This window comes from Sinohyriopsis cumingii, chromosome 13 (assembly GCF_028554795.1).
Source record: "Sinohyriopsis cumingii isolate HCF-2022 chromosome 13, ASM2855479v2, whole genome shotgun sequence".
NCBI lineage: Eukaryota > Metazoa > Mollusca > Bivalvia > Unionida > Unionidae > Sinohyriopsis > Sinohyriopsis cumingii.
Window position 1 is genome coordinate 49076324 of NC_142973.1, and position 16395 is coordinate 49092718.

At 34.8% G+C, this 16395-nt stretch overlaps 1 protein-coding gene across 1 annotated transcript in view; it reads right to left on the minus strand.

The window, feature by feature from the left end:
- Positions 1–16395, minus strand: part of LOC149785515 (ATP-dependent RNA helicase DDX51-like) — an 87989-nt gene that overhangs the window by 69392 nt on the left and 2202 nt on the right. The window contains exons 2-4 of the mRNA XM_089979314.1: positions 11291–12020; positions 8096–8246; positions 3820–3965 (exon numbers count right to left, since the gene is read on the minus strand). Coding sequence (XP_089835440.1) covers positions 3820–3965; positions 8096–8246; positions 11291–12020 — 1027 coding nt within the window. The remainder of the gene's footprint in view (positions 1–3819; positions 3966–8095; positions 8247–11290; positions 12021–16395) is intronic.

Below are 16395 nucleotides of genomic sequence, written 5' to 3' on the forward strand. Positions count from 1 at the left end.
ATTGCTTTCTTCGTGTGCTATTTTACTTTGAATTGGGAAGGCAAAATAGTTTATATTTTCAATACAAATAATCAAAAATACAGCAGAACATAAATGGTAAACTGCTGACATCACGTGGGATCAAGTAAGAAATTTGCTACTTCAATACAGTTACACAGTACATCTTGCTAGCCAATACTTTTGAGGAAAGAAAGAAAATTTGCTTGCTACTAGTGAATAACGAATGTATTTCATCTCGTGGGTGAAAACCTTAAGTATTTTTACCCACTAGATAAAATTTACCCATTAATCACTTGTTTCAGGCAAATATATTCATTATATTTCCATAGTTGAATACTGCACATCTTCAACCCAACCCCACCCACTTCCATGTTATATGATCAGAGGCAAAAGATTGTTATGAAGCCTGAATAGCATAGTGGTGACACCTCCCATTCAACAATGTATTCCTGGACTCGATCCTAAATTCCAGCACATGCAAGGGAAAGTGGCTACCAATCCAAGAATGGTGGTTTCCTCCTGGCCAATAAAAATGAGTTTGAAACTGAATTTCCACACTCAGCCAATCAGAAATTACTTTTTAATTATAATGCTATTTGTGTTTGGTCCTGGCTTGAAAATCATAAAACCATACATGCCAAACCCTGGCGAGGAAAAAGTGCAATCCAAGTGGACGAAAAGAGTAATCCGAGCAGAAAAAGAGTAATCCACATATAACATGATAAAAATTCATTGAGCATATGTACAAAATGATTTATTTATCCCTCTGGACTTTTAACATCAACTACTGCTTCAAGTTTTCGTATATAACACTTTGAGCTTTAAAAAGCAACAGACTCTCATATTGCATTTCAAAACACTTTGTACCAGCTGAGACTAGTAGAGCACTTAGCGCTGGATTACAGAGTCTGGAATTGAATTGTTTTATTTTTGTTAACAATATCGAACAATCTCTCACAGTCAGCATTAGAATGGTAAAGAACCAATATTTCTTTCATAACCTGACAAAGAAGAGGAAATTTATATCTTACAGTTATTGGGTCTTTTATCTGGGAAATAAGATGAAAAAAATCAACTCTGTCCACATGAAGTACATTGTCAGGTAGAGTGCCAACTTGATACTTCAGGAGTTCTCCTTCTAATTTATCAGCAACCTTTCCTGCAGTAAGGTGCATCATATAGCAAGAGACAACCTGATATGTACAATGATGGAGACATTTTTCAAAATAGAGAATGCAACTTCTTTATGAATTCCAGTCATCACTGATGCAGTATCAGCTGAAAACCTCATACAGTTCTGCCAACTTACTTTTATTCAAAGCATTATCAAGCAAATTAAAAAATTATTTCTTCCAGTGGAAACTACTGTTAATTCTGATAATGAAAGAAGAGCACGCTGACTTTGCCCTTTTCATTGTCAAAGTTTCTTACACAAACTGGGTACAACTTTTTTTCATAATCACTGCTCCTGTCTGTTGCAATACTAAACGGACCAATTTTCATGGCTTCTGCAATTTTAAGTGAAGTATCTTCTGCTAAACACCTAACAATACTAGATGATTTTGTTCTTGCACATGCATATTTTCTGCAATTTTGGAATCAGGAAACATCCGTTTCAACAAAGGACCAATGTAGTCTTCTGCTGCTAAGGGTAGTCTGTGTTTTATTAAGAACTCGGTAGGTAATGCCTCTGCATTTATAAAATTTGTGTCCACAATTTAGTTCTGCTGTAAAAAAAGTTACTTTAGTATTGGAATTAGTAAAATGAGCTAATTCAAGTTTTTTTTTGTTTTATCTCCATGACCAATATTAAAATCCTTTACATGCAGCCTGTAAGGTGCATGAAGCTGCCCTAAAATGAATGCTGTATTGTGTAATTCATGTATTTGTCTCTGAATCAGTTTTTCATCCTTTTTCTTTTTCTAATCCATCTGTGAAATTTTGTGAAAAATATTTTTGCTCTAACACATGCATCAACTAGAATAAATCTGACTTGACTTTTATCATCATATACCTACAGATTGGTTCTGTACCAGATATAAATTAGAACAAAGAATCTGTGAGAAAAAATTAAAAATTAGAAAACCAGTCTGTTCTCTCCTAAGCCATACAGCTGCTATAAATAGAAACCGAGGTCAAAAGCTGAAAGTAGAAACCAGCATGTTTATTGGAAATATGACAACTGCTATAAATAGAACATAATACTGTTAGGAAAGTGCATGCAAGTCTTCGGACAAGCGTACTCTTATGTCGTAGTTACATAGAATCCATCTTTTCTAGAATATGGCCTGCACCGAGAATGGGTGATCCAAATACAGTTACACGTAAGGCATAATTTAGTGAAAAAAAGTGTAATGATTACACCAAAAGCGTAATGGTTGGCATGTGTGTAAACCTCTTGAGTCTGAGTTTGAGTCTCAGATGTATGACCAACCAATCACAATAAACTTTACTCCTGTAACACCTCTTCTGATTGGCTGAATGTACAGTTGTACCTCAGATTTGAGCTCTCTTGTTTAATGGTTTTCACGTCAGGTTCTCCAGTTTTCCTACCCTGAAGCCCACAGTTCACAAGAAACTGGTTTACAAATCCTAAAACTTCTTAGCTTGAGATTTTGTGTGAGCTAATTAAAACACGCTTTACTTGGTAGCACCAATTTTTATTTAGTTGAGTGTGAAATTTCAATCTCAAACAGCTCAGAGTTATACAATCTACTGTCTTGTCTGTTTCAGTACTCCTCATAAGTTGATAATTCTGCACAGCCACTAACCAAATTATGTGAGAGAGGGATCATGAATGCAGACAATACATTCAGCTGTCCAACTAAAATGACATTTCTCCATTTTAGACATCAAGTTTCCTAAATCTAATAATGTGTTACAACTCTCTATTTTTCTCTTGTCATCTCAGAAAAACTTGTCTATATCAGAAAATTTGGTGCTGCTGTTTCTCGTGAAGTTCATATCTGACAGAACATGCACAGCAGGTAAAGACGTACAGCTCTCCCTCATTACAACACACTGCATTATAATGTGATTCCATAAATAACATGGTACCACTACAGAACCAGTGACCAAAATTAAACAATTGTACTTGAACTGTTCTATCAAATGTATGATATTATGGGTTTAAAGAAAACAACATGAAGCTTAGTATTTTATCTTTTATCCTTTCGAAAACATTTTTATTTGATAAAAAAATGCACAAGAGCACAAAATTAATGTATTTAATTTTCATAAATTAAAACTATTACTACATGTCTGACTGACACATATGCATGCATTCATCCCATTTATTATTATTGTCACCATACTCCAGTTCACTATAGAATGCAGTTGATGGGCTCATGGGTGGCTGAGTAGTCTAAAGCACTGGCCTTTATTGATCACTGCCATCTCACCTATATCAAATTTCCTCACAGACTTTAATAGCATAGCCTCACGCTGTGCATGAGGAAGATTCATGGTCATAATCTTCTTGCCCAATCAGCATAAAATAAACACAGCAGAATCTTGTTCACTCATACATTGATCCAAACAACAAGCTTAACTCTACCTAATGTACCATGCCTGATCCATGAAATTTTTCCTACAAAGCACTAATTTTGATTTGGGATTCGTTCTATTTGTTTACCAATGGTCAACTTTGTTTTCGTTAAAAAGGTAAATTTCGTATCAGAAAAAGGGGAATCTGTTTGAACTAGATATGTCCCAAAAATACACAGATCAGGCATAAACAAAACTTCGTACAACTAAACTCCACCCTTTCTCTATGATTTCATATCACCAAGTGCATTTGAATTAACAAGATTGTCTCACCTGAACAATGGGTAGAACAAAAGCCAGAGTTTTTCCACTTCCTGTGGGGGCTGAGACACAAAGGTCATTGGGCCTGTAGCCAGCTCTACCAACACTGAATCCATACTGGCAAGACTCCAACATGACTGGGAGGATTTGCACCTGAACTGGAAAATGAAAAGAGGCGTGTTGATACATTCACACAGACTGCTGATAGAAACTACCAGGAACCATCGGAAAGCAAAGAAAGGTTATTGTTGAAAATAAATAGCCCAAGAAAACCAATTGTACATCAGAACATGCCTCACTGGTAATACACAAATTCCAAACACCTTAGGGTACAAAAATTTTGAAATATATTTGCAAAAGCGAGGTTGAATACAGCCAATGATGTAGATGTGCAACTTTCAAAAGCTGTAACATAACACATTAACATTGCTGATGCTGCTGGTGGTGTGCTAATGGAAAATTATGCAGATGTTTTGCCATTCACAGCAAGACAAAACATGTTGGCTTGTAATGAACTGATCTGTGGTACCATCTATACTCGCTAATAAGTTGAGTCCAACTGCAAACTGCACAGACCCTGATCTGCCATCACATAATGCTCCAGCAGATCTGGGTCTGTGCAGTTTGTTAGAAATAATCAGTAGAACAAACAACATATACCCTGGTCTGCAGGCACATTATGCTATGGCAGATCAGATCTTAATTGTTTGCAGTTGAACTCACTTATAAGCAAGTAGAGACTGTACCAACACAAATTAAATGACTACATCAGAAGAAAAAACCCAACTCTAAATTGATTGAAGAATTATGTCTCTGCCGTTGGTAGCAGCAAGGGACATAACTCCAAGAACATAATGCTGCTACTGAAGATACAGCAGTCATCTTATCCAGTGACTGAGTCAGTCAAGAAGTAGCTTTTGTCTTGTATGTTGTATCCACAGATCCTAAAACAGCAATATTAACTGAACATGAAAGACATATGAGCTTAAATGATGTACATAAGAGGCCCATGATGCAAATGCCTGGTCATTATGTTTTCCCCAAGTGTTTAAACATTCTATTAGCCACAAGGTATAAGACAATAGGAGTGTAAATGAAATCTCATGGAAGAAGTGTAAATGAAATCTCATGGACTGGTCAAAACCCAACAACTGAATGATTACCACTGGGTACAGACATCACCTTAGTCCCTCCTAACATGTGCTTTTCAACTGTATTGCGTGGTGGTGGGTTAGCACATATTAGACCTTGAAAACAAGTACCTGAAGTACTAATTAAAAAAAGGATACAAACAACACAATTAGTTTTAACTGTCATGCTCCAACACTTGTTTGAGGATCTGATGAAATAAAACTAAGTTCTGCAATGATAAATCTGTAAGTGGTCAATTTTATTACCTAATTAATAAAAACAGAAGAATGCTACAAAATACAGTTGTTTGGTTAAATCCTATAGAATAACTTTATGAAAGAAAAAAACATCATTTTTAAATCAACAGTTTGATTGAATGGAAGGAAAACACTGAAATAACAGTAACATCAAATCTCAAACTGAAAAATTACACATTTTTCTGGTATATTTAATTATTAAATATATCAAAAGTTTCTTCCTTGCTACAACTAGTCATAAATCCTTTGCATATTTTTATATTAAATTTCACAAATATCTGGACACCATATTAATTTTCAGGATAAAATGTTCAGCAAAAACAATAAAGGTTCACAACTCTATGTCTGTATCATATGCAAAATTATTGTTTTAGTAAAACTTATACAATTTACTTCACTTTCTTGATAATATTTTTGTTTAAGTTTTATTGGAATGTACATGTAATTTCAAGACTGCAATTTGTTACAATTTAAATAAAGAATAATATTTATAGATTTCTCATGCACGGGATTTTCTCCATGCTGGTAACAGGAAATTTTAAAAATCTGGTAGAGTTTAAATGTTTGATTTTAATATTTACATATATACCTGTTCAACTGTATTAGATTTATGCAACAATATCAAAGAAATACAAACTAATACCATTTTTGATTAACAAAAATAATAACAAAATGTGCACAAGTGCTTGGTGTAAGTAAAGAATTACATGCATAATAAGTGTACTTTTTAAAATAATGAGATCTGATCATCAATCAAAAAGGTAATTGGAGATACTGAATAATGATTATTTCAGTACCAAAAACCCAATCAATAATTTTTGATTATTGACAACCACTGATACAAATATTCTGCACAACAAAAAGTGACCTTGTATATCAAAGCAGACAAAACTGCTGCACACACAAATACATATTTCTGTATATTCAACCTGTATTGTGTGTTTCGCCTTTGTCCATAACTGAGGGTAGGAGTTTGGGCCTACCTGACAAATGTCTTATTTTTTTTACTAGACAACATATTACATAGCTAACATTTGTCTATATGTTGATCTAACCCTTGGGAATTCCTGGTGTAGCTGGTGTCTGACATGTTCTTTACTACACTTTAAGTAATAGACCTGATTTTAGCATGTTCTGGAAATGAACTTTTGACCCTCATCCTGGTCCTCATATTGTGTCTTAGATTTTTATATGAAGCAAACTGAAATTCTTAATCCTACTTTAATATTTGACTAATGGAATCAGTCTTTTAGTTGTGCTCAGTTTTAATTTGTGAATATTTATTAAATTATTGTAATTACAAAGTGCTCGTTGACTTTAGGACTAACACAATTTTGGGATTATTTTGGATTCATTTAGAGATATTTTAGATCATATCACTGTGATACATCAAGACTGATAGCACATCAACACTATTCCAGGCTATTAGTAAATCAGCACATTCAAGATTGTAGTTTATACATAACACCACTGGAATTCATTCAGAGTACTCCATACTTTTGGAATCGTGATAGAACTTTTAGGAATATTGGGGAGTGAATTCATAATAATGTAAGTTGTTTTTAAATTTTCACTTCGTACCTTTGGGGAAATAAGTTATTTGTTGAATTTTATTAAACTGGTTGGTTTTTTATCCTTTCTGCTAAAAACATGGAATTGTAACAACCATGTGTACAAAGCATCATTAATTCTGCAGTCCATACTCACTTTCATTTGAACCCATCATCAACATCTCAAAATGTCTGCTCATTCTTGAGCCAACCTCTGATTGTTGCCTTGGCAAATTTAAGTACACTACAAACTTTCATTCTCATTCACCATTATGAATCCTGTCTATGATACAAAGCTTTCCATTCACCGAGTATGCCTTTTGCTTGGTTCCTTTACTCTCCATGATCACATTTACAAATGAATAGGATAAATTGCTGTTTATATATATATATATATATATATATATATATATATATATATATATATATATATATATATATATATACTTTAATGTTGTTGAATACATAATATCTGAAACCAGATTGGTCACATACAACGGATTCATTTTGAGACAAAATAGTGGCCACTGGAGGTTTTGCAGGTAGGACTTGCATGCCTTTTAGCTATTTTACTGTACCTCCCTTACTTGGTTCGATACAAAAGACATACTTAATTAACATGATAAAACAACACAGGTCTCTTAATTGATTTTTAAAATGCAACAAATACTTTCCCAAGTTGTAGATCAAAATGCAGTCATCACTTAATTAGGTTCTCATAGCAGTGCTAATGTGTGTATTGATGTGATGATCAATTGTTACCTTTTGTGTTTTAATAGTAGAGAACATGCCATGATTACACTACCTGCATTGAAACAGAATTAAACATTAATTTCACCTGACAAGACATGTTTAATTGGTGTTTCTTTCTTTCAATGACACTACATGTTGGTATTTACCATAATTTTTCACTGGCTGATATTTTGCCATATATTATTAATTAGTGTACTGAGAAATTATTTTTCCAATAAAATCTAACAAAAATATGAAATTAAGTATTTAAAACTTGTGTATTTCACAATGTTGATTCTAACTTTTCCAGCACAAACAAAGTCATTTTCAACAATAAATGAGAAATATGTCCAAGTTTCATTTACCAATACTGACTGTGATTTTTTTCATGTTCAACAAATAAAGGCCAATTTATAAAAATATTTCTTAAAAAACAGAATCCATGCCGATCACCACATTATAAGCAGGTTCAAGAGTTATCAATGAAGCAGTGTACATACAGACGATGAAATGAAGCTAAGACGACCCAGGATAACAACATTATTATGGCAAAGATATATTTCAAATTTTCAGCATGTTTAGTTTATGACAATATGCACTAAAATGTCCTGTTCTTACCTGGAAAGAAGTGTGTAATATTGTTCTCCTGTAACCTCTCCACCAAATCTTGATCTAGTCCTTTCATTTCTGTCACTAGTTGTGTTAGATTTCTCAGATCTGACCCAATGATGTTTGGCTTGGCCAACCATTCTGGTAACACTCTATGTACCTGTTACAAAAATCAATGTGAAAGATGCTGATGTCAAATCTATTCTTCATGTCACACATTACACAGTCAATATTCGCTAGAATGTAGCATATGTATGCGATTTCAGCTGACTTAGTTTAGTTATGCAAGCCTGACAGAAACAAAACACACAAAAACCAAACTAACACAAAAAAACTCACACATAGCAAACTGACACAAAACAAACTGTAAGGTAAATGGATACAACTTTGACACGAAAAAATCCTAATAATAAAGAATTAAAGTGAACGAAAATTATTTTTTGAATACAGTTTAAATGACACTACTACAGCATTTCCAGCTCAACAGAAACCAATTTTTTTTTTTTAACCATACCATAACCTCGCAAATCCAGTCATCTAAAATTTTCAGCTATTGGAGCTAAAAGGTGGCAGTCAAATAGAGTGATTGGGAAGAAAAACAGTTTTACATTCACCTTGTTGCAAATACATTTACCTATGGTTGATCCCAGAGAGTACAGATACCACTGAAAACCAATGCATGAAAGAATCATTCTGTCTGTATTAATTTATTCCTTCAGGACAGTCTGTTAATACATTTAGCCTGCCTTAGGAATCAGATGGACTTGCATGTGGATTTGTCACTGATTGCATCACTTTAGAAAATCCCAAATCAAAAGGATAATGCCAGCAGATTTGTCACCCCCATGCCCCCTTCTGAAATAATTGACCATAAGGGAGTTGTCAGATGGAAAGTACGCCCTTTCCACAAGGTGTCTCTTGTCACCAATGAAATGCTTTCACTATTGCCATCATCTCCAGGATACTGATGTCTATTGCCATCATCTCTAGGATACTAATGTGCAATACTTGATCCTGAATTGGCTACAACCTGCTGCCTCCTGAAACAAAGGCAACAAGTGGACACCACAGCCCAACATGCTTGCATCCATAAATATCATTATTCCTTGAGGCTGAACCAGCAAGGTAACACTCTATCCAATCCAAGTGAGGTTTTCCCATTTGCTATGATGTGATTTCTTTTGCAAGAGTGATTAGCTCCTAGATACTATCGCACTGTACTGACCAGAGACTGGCATTGGTCATACTCTGGCTAGAGAGTATGTGAACTGTGATATAGACTGTTGTAGTACTGATGGTCCAGAAACCATGGACTGAAATATCACTGCAGCTGGTACTGGAATTAAGTTGTGATGAAGAGTCCTGGAACCGTTCAACACCAGTGATAATGGCATTGGACTGAGATCATTCTGTAAGGTACCAGAACCGATTGTGATTCATAACAGACATGGACCAATGAAGTCTACTGCAACCTTGGGTCTGCAATAGCAGTTTGGCACAAAAGCAAAAAACTGGCCATTTATGGGTCATAGAACCAATGTGACGCTATACTGGACAATTCAACAATACTGGATGTCTCTTCCCAGTGAGCATCCATGCACAGTTGCTGGGACAGAAGACGTGATATTTGATCCCCAAAAACAGTCCCCTCAAGCATGTTTGAAGGTATTCTTACACCATCCTATATGTATTATGATTATCATCTACATCCTTCATGTGTTTACTCTGCTTGCATTTAGTCCTGTGTTTACACTGCTTGCATTTAGTCCTGCCTATATTCTAGACACAGAGCAAGTAATATTTATCTGAGTGTGGCCTACCAAGCACTGTTTTATAAACTCATGCAGTATTATGCTACTACACCACATTGTTGAAAAGTAGCAAGGGCCCAGGTGACTATCTATACAGATGAAGTCACTGAAGCATTGGTTATTAACTATGAAGTGGACGAAAATTGACTATAATCTATAGAAAACTTATCTGAATATCAGTGGAATTTGATAAAGTACACATACATACAATGTATGTTTAAACTTACCAAGCTGAATGTGGTGAAAAATTTTAGTTTTCTCTAGACAAATCATTAGTTGCACAACTTAATAAGTCTGTAATTTACAATGCAAGATATACAAACGTCACAAACACATTACTGAAAGCACGTTCTAGCAACTAGTACTGGGAACTAAAAAAGGGCACCAAACATGTATATTTAAGACAAAGTTGTAATTCTACATAAAATAGAAATACTTTATCTCATGTATACAAGAGCAAGACACAGTTGGAAAGCTAGATTGAGTATGCTTTCCTCCAAGAAGAGAAACTCTGCCATCTTGCTCTGTAGTTGATAACCAGCAACTACTGGCGTCGGTTTGCAAGGCCTCTTAAGAGATAGCATGCTTCTTGGCATGAGCAGAAATAGTAACTGAGGTACACACTGAATTTCATGCCAAATCCTTCAATCAAGGGGACATAACTCTGCCACAATTTTTATCTCCCATACCTACACATTTTAGATTGGAAGAACTCGACTTGTAAGGTGGCAGTAATACTCAAAAGATATAAAGACCGGGTAACGTGTTAGATGAAGAAAGAGAGTGGTGATTTGAAAAAGAAACAGTAGTGCTCTAATCTAAGCCCTAAGTACCTTTCTATGCCATTCCGTCTGACCCAGAACCTTGTGACCTCACAATCAAAGTACATGTATGTGGTTTACTTACGTTTTTGTGCAAAAACCATTCTTCATAATTTTCTGTCACAATGACACTAACCTTTGATCTTGTGACCCAAAAATCAACAGGTTTCTTCTTGTGGCTAGTGCACACAATTTACAAATCTTTAGTCAAGTTGCATAATCTAAAACTAAACTTATTGTGCATAATTAACATGGACAGACTGCACTATAACATTATACATTCCACCTTTTGCTGGAGCACAGTACTTGAAAAAGAAATAACCCTGTCTTTACATCGTATTCATGGCTACCATCAACATCAGTAAGCAGCTTTACGACAGGCACCTAATTTGATAAGTCTATAACTGGATAATAACTGAGCTTTCTTTCAAAAATTTTTTCCCTGATAAGTCTATAATCATATAATAACTGAGCTTTCTTTCAAAACTTTTTTTCTCCATACAACCATAATAGATTAAACACATGTATGCATAAATATGAAGTACAAATATATATAGAGGTTAAATATTCACCTTTTGTTTTTTCTTTCCTCTAATTTCCCCCAGCACAGTGAAGCCTCCCACTTCATCCTTCTGTTCTCTTTCCTCATCAGCTTGGTCCCCATCTTTGTCTTCATGTGCATCACTATCCACATCGCCTGAAGCATCTGAATCTATTTTCACATCATTATTGTCCTGCGGGCCATCAGCAATACTGACAAAAACGGTTTCAGGATCTTTTTTTTTCTTTTTATCCTGCTTTGTTTTGCTAATATCAGAACTTTCTGGAACAGTGAGTATCTTTCTAGATAAATCTCTAATTTTCTTCTTTTCTTTTTTTGTTGTCTTCTTTGTATTGCTATTGTCTGTATCTTCATTTAACTGCACAATTTTCTCCAGGTCATCAACTTTGTCACAAATTTCTTTATCATGTTCCGTTCTTTTTTTTTTCACTTTACTTTCCTCTGTATCTGCTGATACTGTAATTGTTAATATATCATCTTTCAATGCCCTCTTTCTACCTTGCTTTTTTTCTATTTTACCTTGAGAGTCATTCTTTTTTGTACTATTATCAGATATTCTAGCTGCTGAAGCCACATCCTTTTCATCAGCGTTCGTTACATTTTTCAACTGTCCAAAAGATTCTTGTCCTGTTGTTTTGGATCTCTCCTGTTTTCTGGCTTTAGCGTCTGCCTGTAGTCTTTTCAGGATATCTGAAGCTTGTGGAACTTCACCATCGACACCATCTTCTTCACCAAGATATCTTCAAAGAGAATAAATGTGATTACTTTACAAAACCTACTCCTGCAGATGTGTGTATGCAAGTGTGTGATTGGAATTGCTTTTATGATGGTCATAAAATATATACTTTATTCATAAGAGCCTGATCTCTGATAGGTAAATTTCAAATTACTATTTTGTAGGGGCATTCTTTTACCAATGAAAAGACCAGAAATCCGTGCAGATAAAAAACTTCCATTCCCCTTTCTCTATTCCAAAATGGGGCCCTGGGTGGCCAAGTGATCCAAGGTGTTTGCCTTTACAGATCACTGTCATCCCACTACTGCCTGCATGGATTTGGTCTCTGGCTTGACCAGTATGGGTATGTGTAAAAGCTGGCCAGTAGCTTCTCATGGGTCAATGGTTCTCCATGGGTTCTTCTTCCATCAAATATACTGGCTGTTATGTATAGCCCATCATGTGTTGAAAAATGGCACCAAACCCATAACAACCAATCAGCTCTTCCAAAATGATGCAAGTTTCTCATAGTGGCATTTAGAAATAACAGCCAATGAAACTGTTCAATGCAGGGATTTAACCCTGAAAAATGCGACAGCAACACCCTGTAGGAATTATCTACTGGTATGAATTTTTTTAAAAATAATCAACTCTATAAATGAAAATTACCACTGTCTGTCTTTGTCTTTATTATACGGTTTATATGGAAATGGTTTAGACAACAACATATACTGGTAAATATGTTCGAATATCAAGCTCTTGTGAAAATATTAATTGGAATGAAGAGTGATAAATACTTAATGCTTCGATTTTTTTTACCTGCATTCTTACTGTACAGGATTCATGACCAGAGGTCTCAGAAACACTTAATCACACATATTTGGATGCCAAGTTTTCATCTGGGATGCTAGTCCTACAACATAAGACATATCTTATGATATTTTTATTTTGGTGCTACACCAAAACATATATAACATGTGACACGTCTTACATTGTAGGACTAGTGGGACACAGAAAATCACCTATGCAGGAGTCCTCCTTATGCATGCAATAGCTGAGCAGCAAATTCAAAGGCTTGCCAGACCTGCTTCAACCACCTGCTGAGTGGGGAAATGTGTTGATCAATTGATCATTTTAGATGTGCTGATATTTACAATGAATTCAGTGGCTGAAAGACTCCCAGATGTACATGTTGTCATTACAAAAGTTCATCAAAAGAACATAATGCAGTAGCTGGGTAGCAAGTTCAAAAGACTTCGATTAGCTGCTGCGTGTTGGGAAAATGTGCTGGTATTTTACTATGCAATGACAACTGTCAACACTGAATATATAATAGGTTCAGGTAATAAAAAAACCTGACATTACATATTAATCTTTGTTTTAATAATAATAAATACTTTGGTTTTATTATTTCTTTTTTTATCATAATAATTGCAGTTATTATAAAAACATTTTACCTCAGCTATAAATCAGCCACTGCGAGCTTGCACTTTATGTCTGCCCACATGACGTTTGACTGGAGCCATTCAGTACCAATTTATTTAGAATTTTTTTAAACAGCTATATTAAATATCACTGTAAATGATAATTAATAATCCAAACACAGGATACCCAGCAAAGTGGTGGTGGGGGGTGAATAAAAGACAATGTGAACACAAAATAGAAAAATAATGAACTTAAAACAAAGCACGCTGAAACTAACACACAGCATGTGATACCCATGTGATGTCTGAGCGGGACAGGGTGCTTGCTGCATTTGCAATTGACTCATCTGAATCGGAACTGATCTGAATATTGCTGAGTTACTTCAGTATAGATGCGCAGTAAACCATATGCCAAAAGGGGTGGGTATGTTATGTACCGAACATGCCTCTATGCATGCCTCTTGCTCAAGAATGACAGGCATTGAAGATATATAAGTACATTATTATTGTATTACTAATTCTATGTTTTCAGCAATCGCAACTTGAGTCTAAGTTGAAAACGCATGTTAAATTGATTGCCAGTAAATAAATAAAATATTTTAAAAGTAGATAGAAGATCACTATTTTTTTTTAAAATTGCTGTATAATAGCCTACTTGTTATTTCTGAGCTCGCAAATTGCATTTTTCCACTCACAAATTGCAAGCTTGCGAGTGGGATTTTCAAGGGTTGATTATGACCTTGACCTATGAACCTTTATCCAGAATCAATTACATTTTTCCGTAAAGTTTGGTTCTGGTCTGTGACACAGAACAAGTGCTATTTTGTAGAAAACATATTTCTTCTATCATTCAGTGACCTTTATCTTTACCTATCAACCCCAAAATCATTGTGTTTCTTCCTTTTTCAAGGTCAAGTTTGGTACGTGTAAATGGTGGAGAAAATGGAGTAAAAAAATGAATCTCACTCTTTGGCTGTTAATATTAGATGTCAACAATGAATGAAAATAGTATGCAGGAGCTTTGGATTTTTTCCTATATTGGGATCATAAGTGCTAATCTTGTCTTGTGAGGATATGGAATCTATATTTCTATTGGGTGTCAGGTATCACTCCACAACAGAAGCAAAGACAACGTATAATGTGATTCAACCACAAGATTATTGTTTAAGACGTGACATTCTGGGCATGATAAGTTTGTAAAAACAAAAGGCATCTACTGAAAAAAAAGTCAAATTTGCAGTTAATTTACAATATAGTTGTCCGGGACTGACTGAAATGCTGGTAAGTTCAACAGCCATTAACTTAGCACTTTCGTATGCAAAAAGAGCTGAACAAATGTTATAAAATCCTCATGACGGTAAAACTGAACACGTCTTTAAAAAGATATCGGCCTATTTAAATATATGACCATATAATATCCAAATGATAGATATAACACAAGCTAAAATAAAATAAGGGACATGTTCCATAAAAACAATTACAATCTAAGCATGGCATAACATGCATTTATTAATAGCTATCCACTGTCAGTAAGCCTAATGAGAGAGGGAAAAGTTGTTTCTAACCATTTCGATTATATGGCATCGTTTACCAGGTACATGTTTAATGTATATGCCAACAATATTATGCTGGCACCTTTACTGTTCTTAGATAATTAATTTTTGTTCTAAAATTAAATGCTAAATTAGTTTTACCTAAGTCTGTTTATTCTTGATGACTGAGTAATCTGCACCCTAGTTGTCTCACAAAGCATTCAGATGATAATTACTGAGCACTGTGGACTGGCAGTAAGCCCCCCACCATGTGTGTTTCTTATTGCACAGGTGAGTGGAGTTTCTTTTAAACATTATATATATTTCATGTGATTTATTTATTTCTTTACCATGGGCAAAAAAAAATGCTTGGGTTGGCAATTTCAAACTGTGACATGGCCATGTTGAGCAGCAGTGTGGGAAAATGGTCTGGCATTCTTAAAGATCTGAGTATATACCAAACTTGGGATAGGCATAAAAAGTTGAATGATTGAGCTAAACATCAGTACCAAATTTATTATGCTATACGAAATGTAGCTTGAAATACCAGCATTGGTTCTTAAATAGGTCACGCAAGAAAGGAGAGAAGTGTCCTCCCTTGTATAATTTTATACTATATGTATGACTAACAGTTAAATTGTCAGCAATGATATGAGCCCCTGTGTATCATGCTATTTTGATTTCAATTTTTAATCACCTCCTCACGTATTATATCAGAGTTTACGGGGGAGGGGGGATATAAATATGTAATAAGGAGACCCCAGTAAGACCCAGAAAAGTTAATAGTCATTAAAAACACATATTTCAAAATGATTTGAGCATAGTCCTACACACTGATATTTATGTATTGGGCATCTATGTCTTACTGCCTAAATAATGGTGCTGTGTTGCGTGTTTTGATGTTGACTAACATCATGGCGAAAGTCAAATTTTCAGGAATATCTCACACAACTGGCATCCAATAATAACTCTTTTCAAAAAAGTAAAGTCACAATCTTTAAGTCATACTTTACTTACTCTGATGTCTTTTCTCTAATAAATTCAAACTCTCACAAAATAAATGGACCTATTTTCAAGTTTTGTGGGACTACATTTCAGTGGGCTGGAATGAGATGGAAGCCAGGAATGCCAAAATCGAGTTAAGTTGAAGTATACTTCTTTAACAAAATGAATACAAATATATTAATATTGAAGGTGTTTAGATAGCTTTGTTTTGTTCAAGATTCTAATCATCCTTTTAACTGTTTTCAGTAGTCCCAGCTTCCATCGCATTCCAGCCAATTGAAATGTAGGCCAACAGAACTTCAAAACATGTTCATTTGCTTGTGTGGGAATTTGAATTTAGTAGGAAAAAGTCATCAGAGTAAACAAAGTCTGAATAAAACATACCTTTAATTTGTAGAAAAACGACAATATGGGCTGCCAAGTGTGAGATATTCATGAA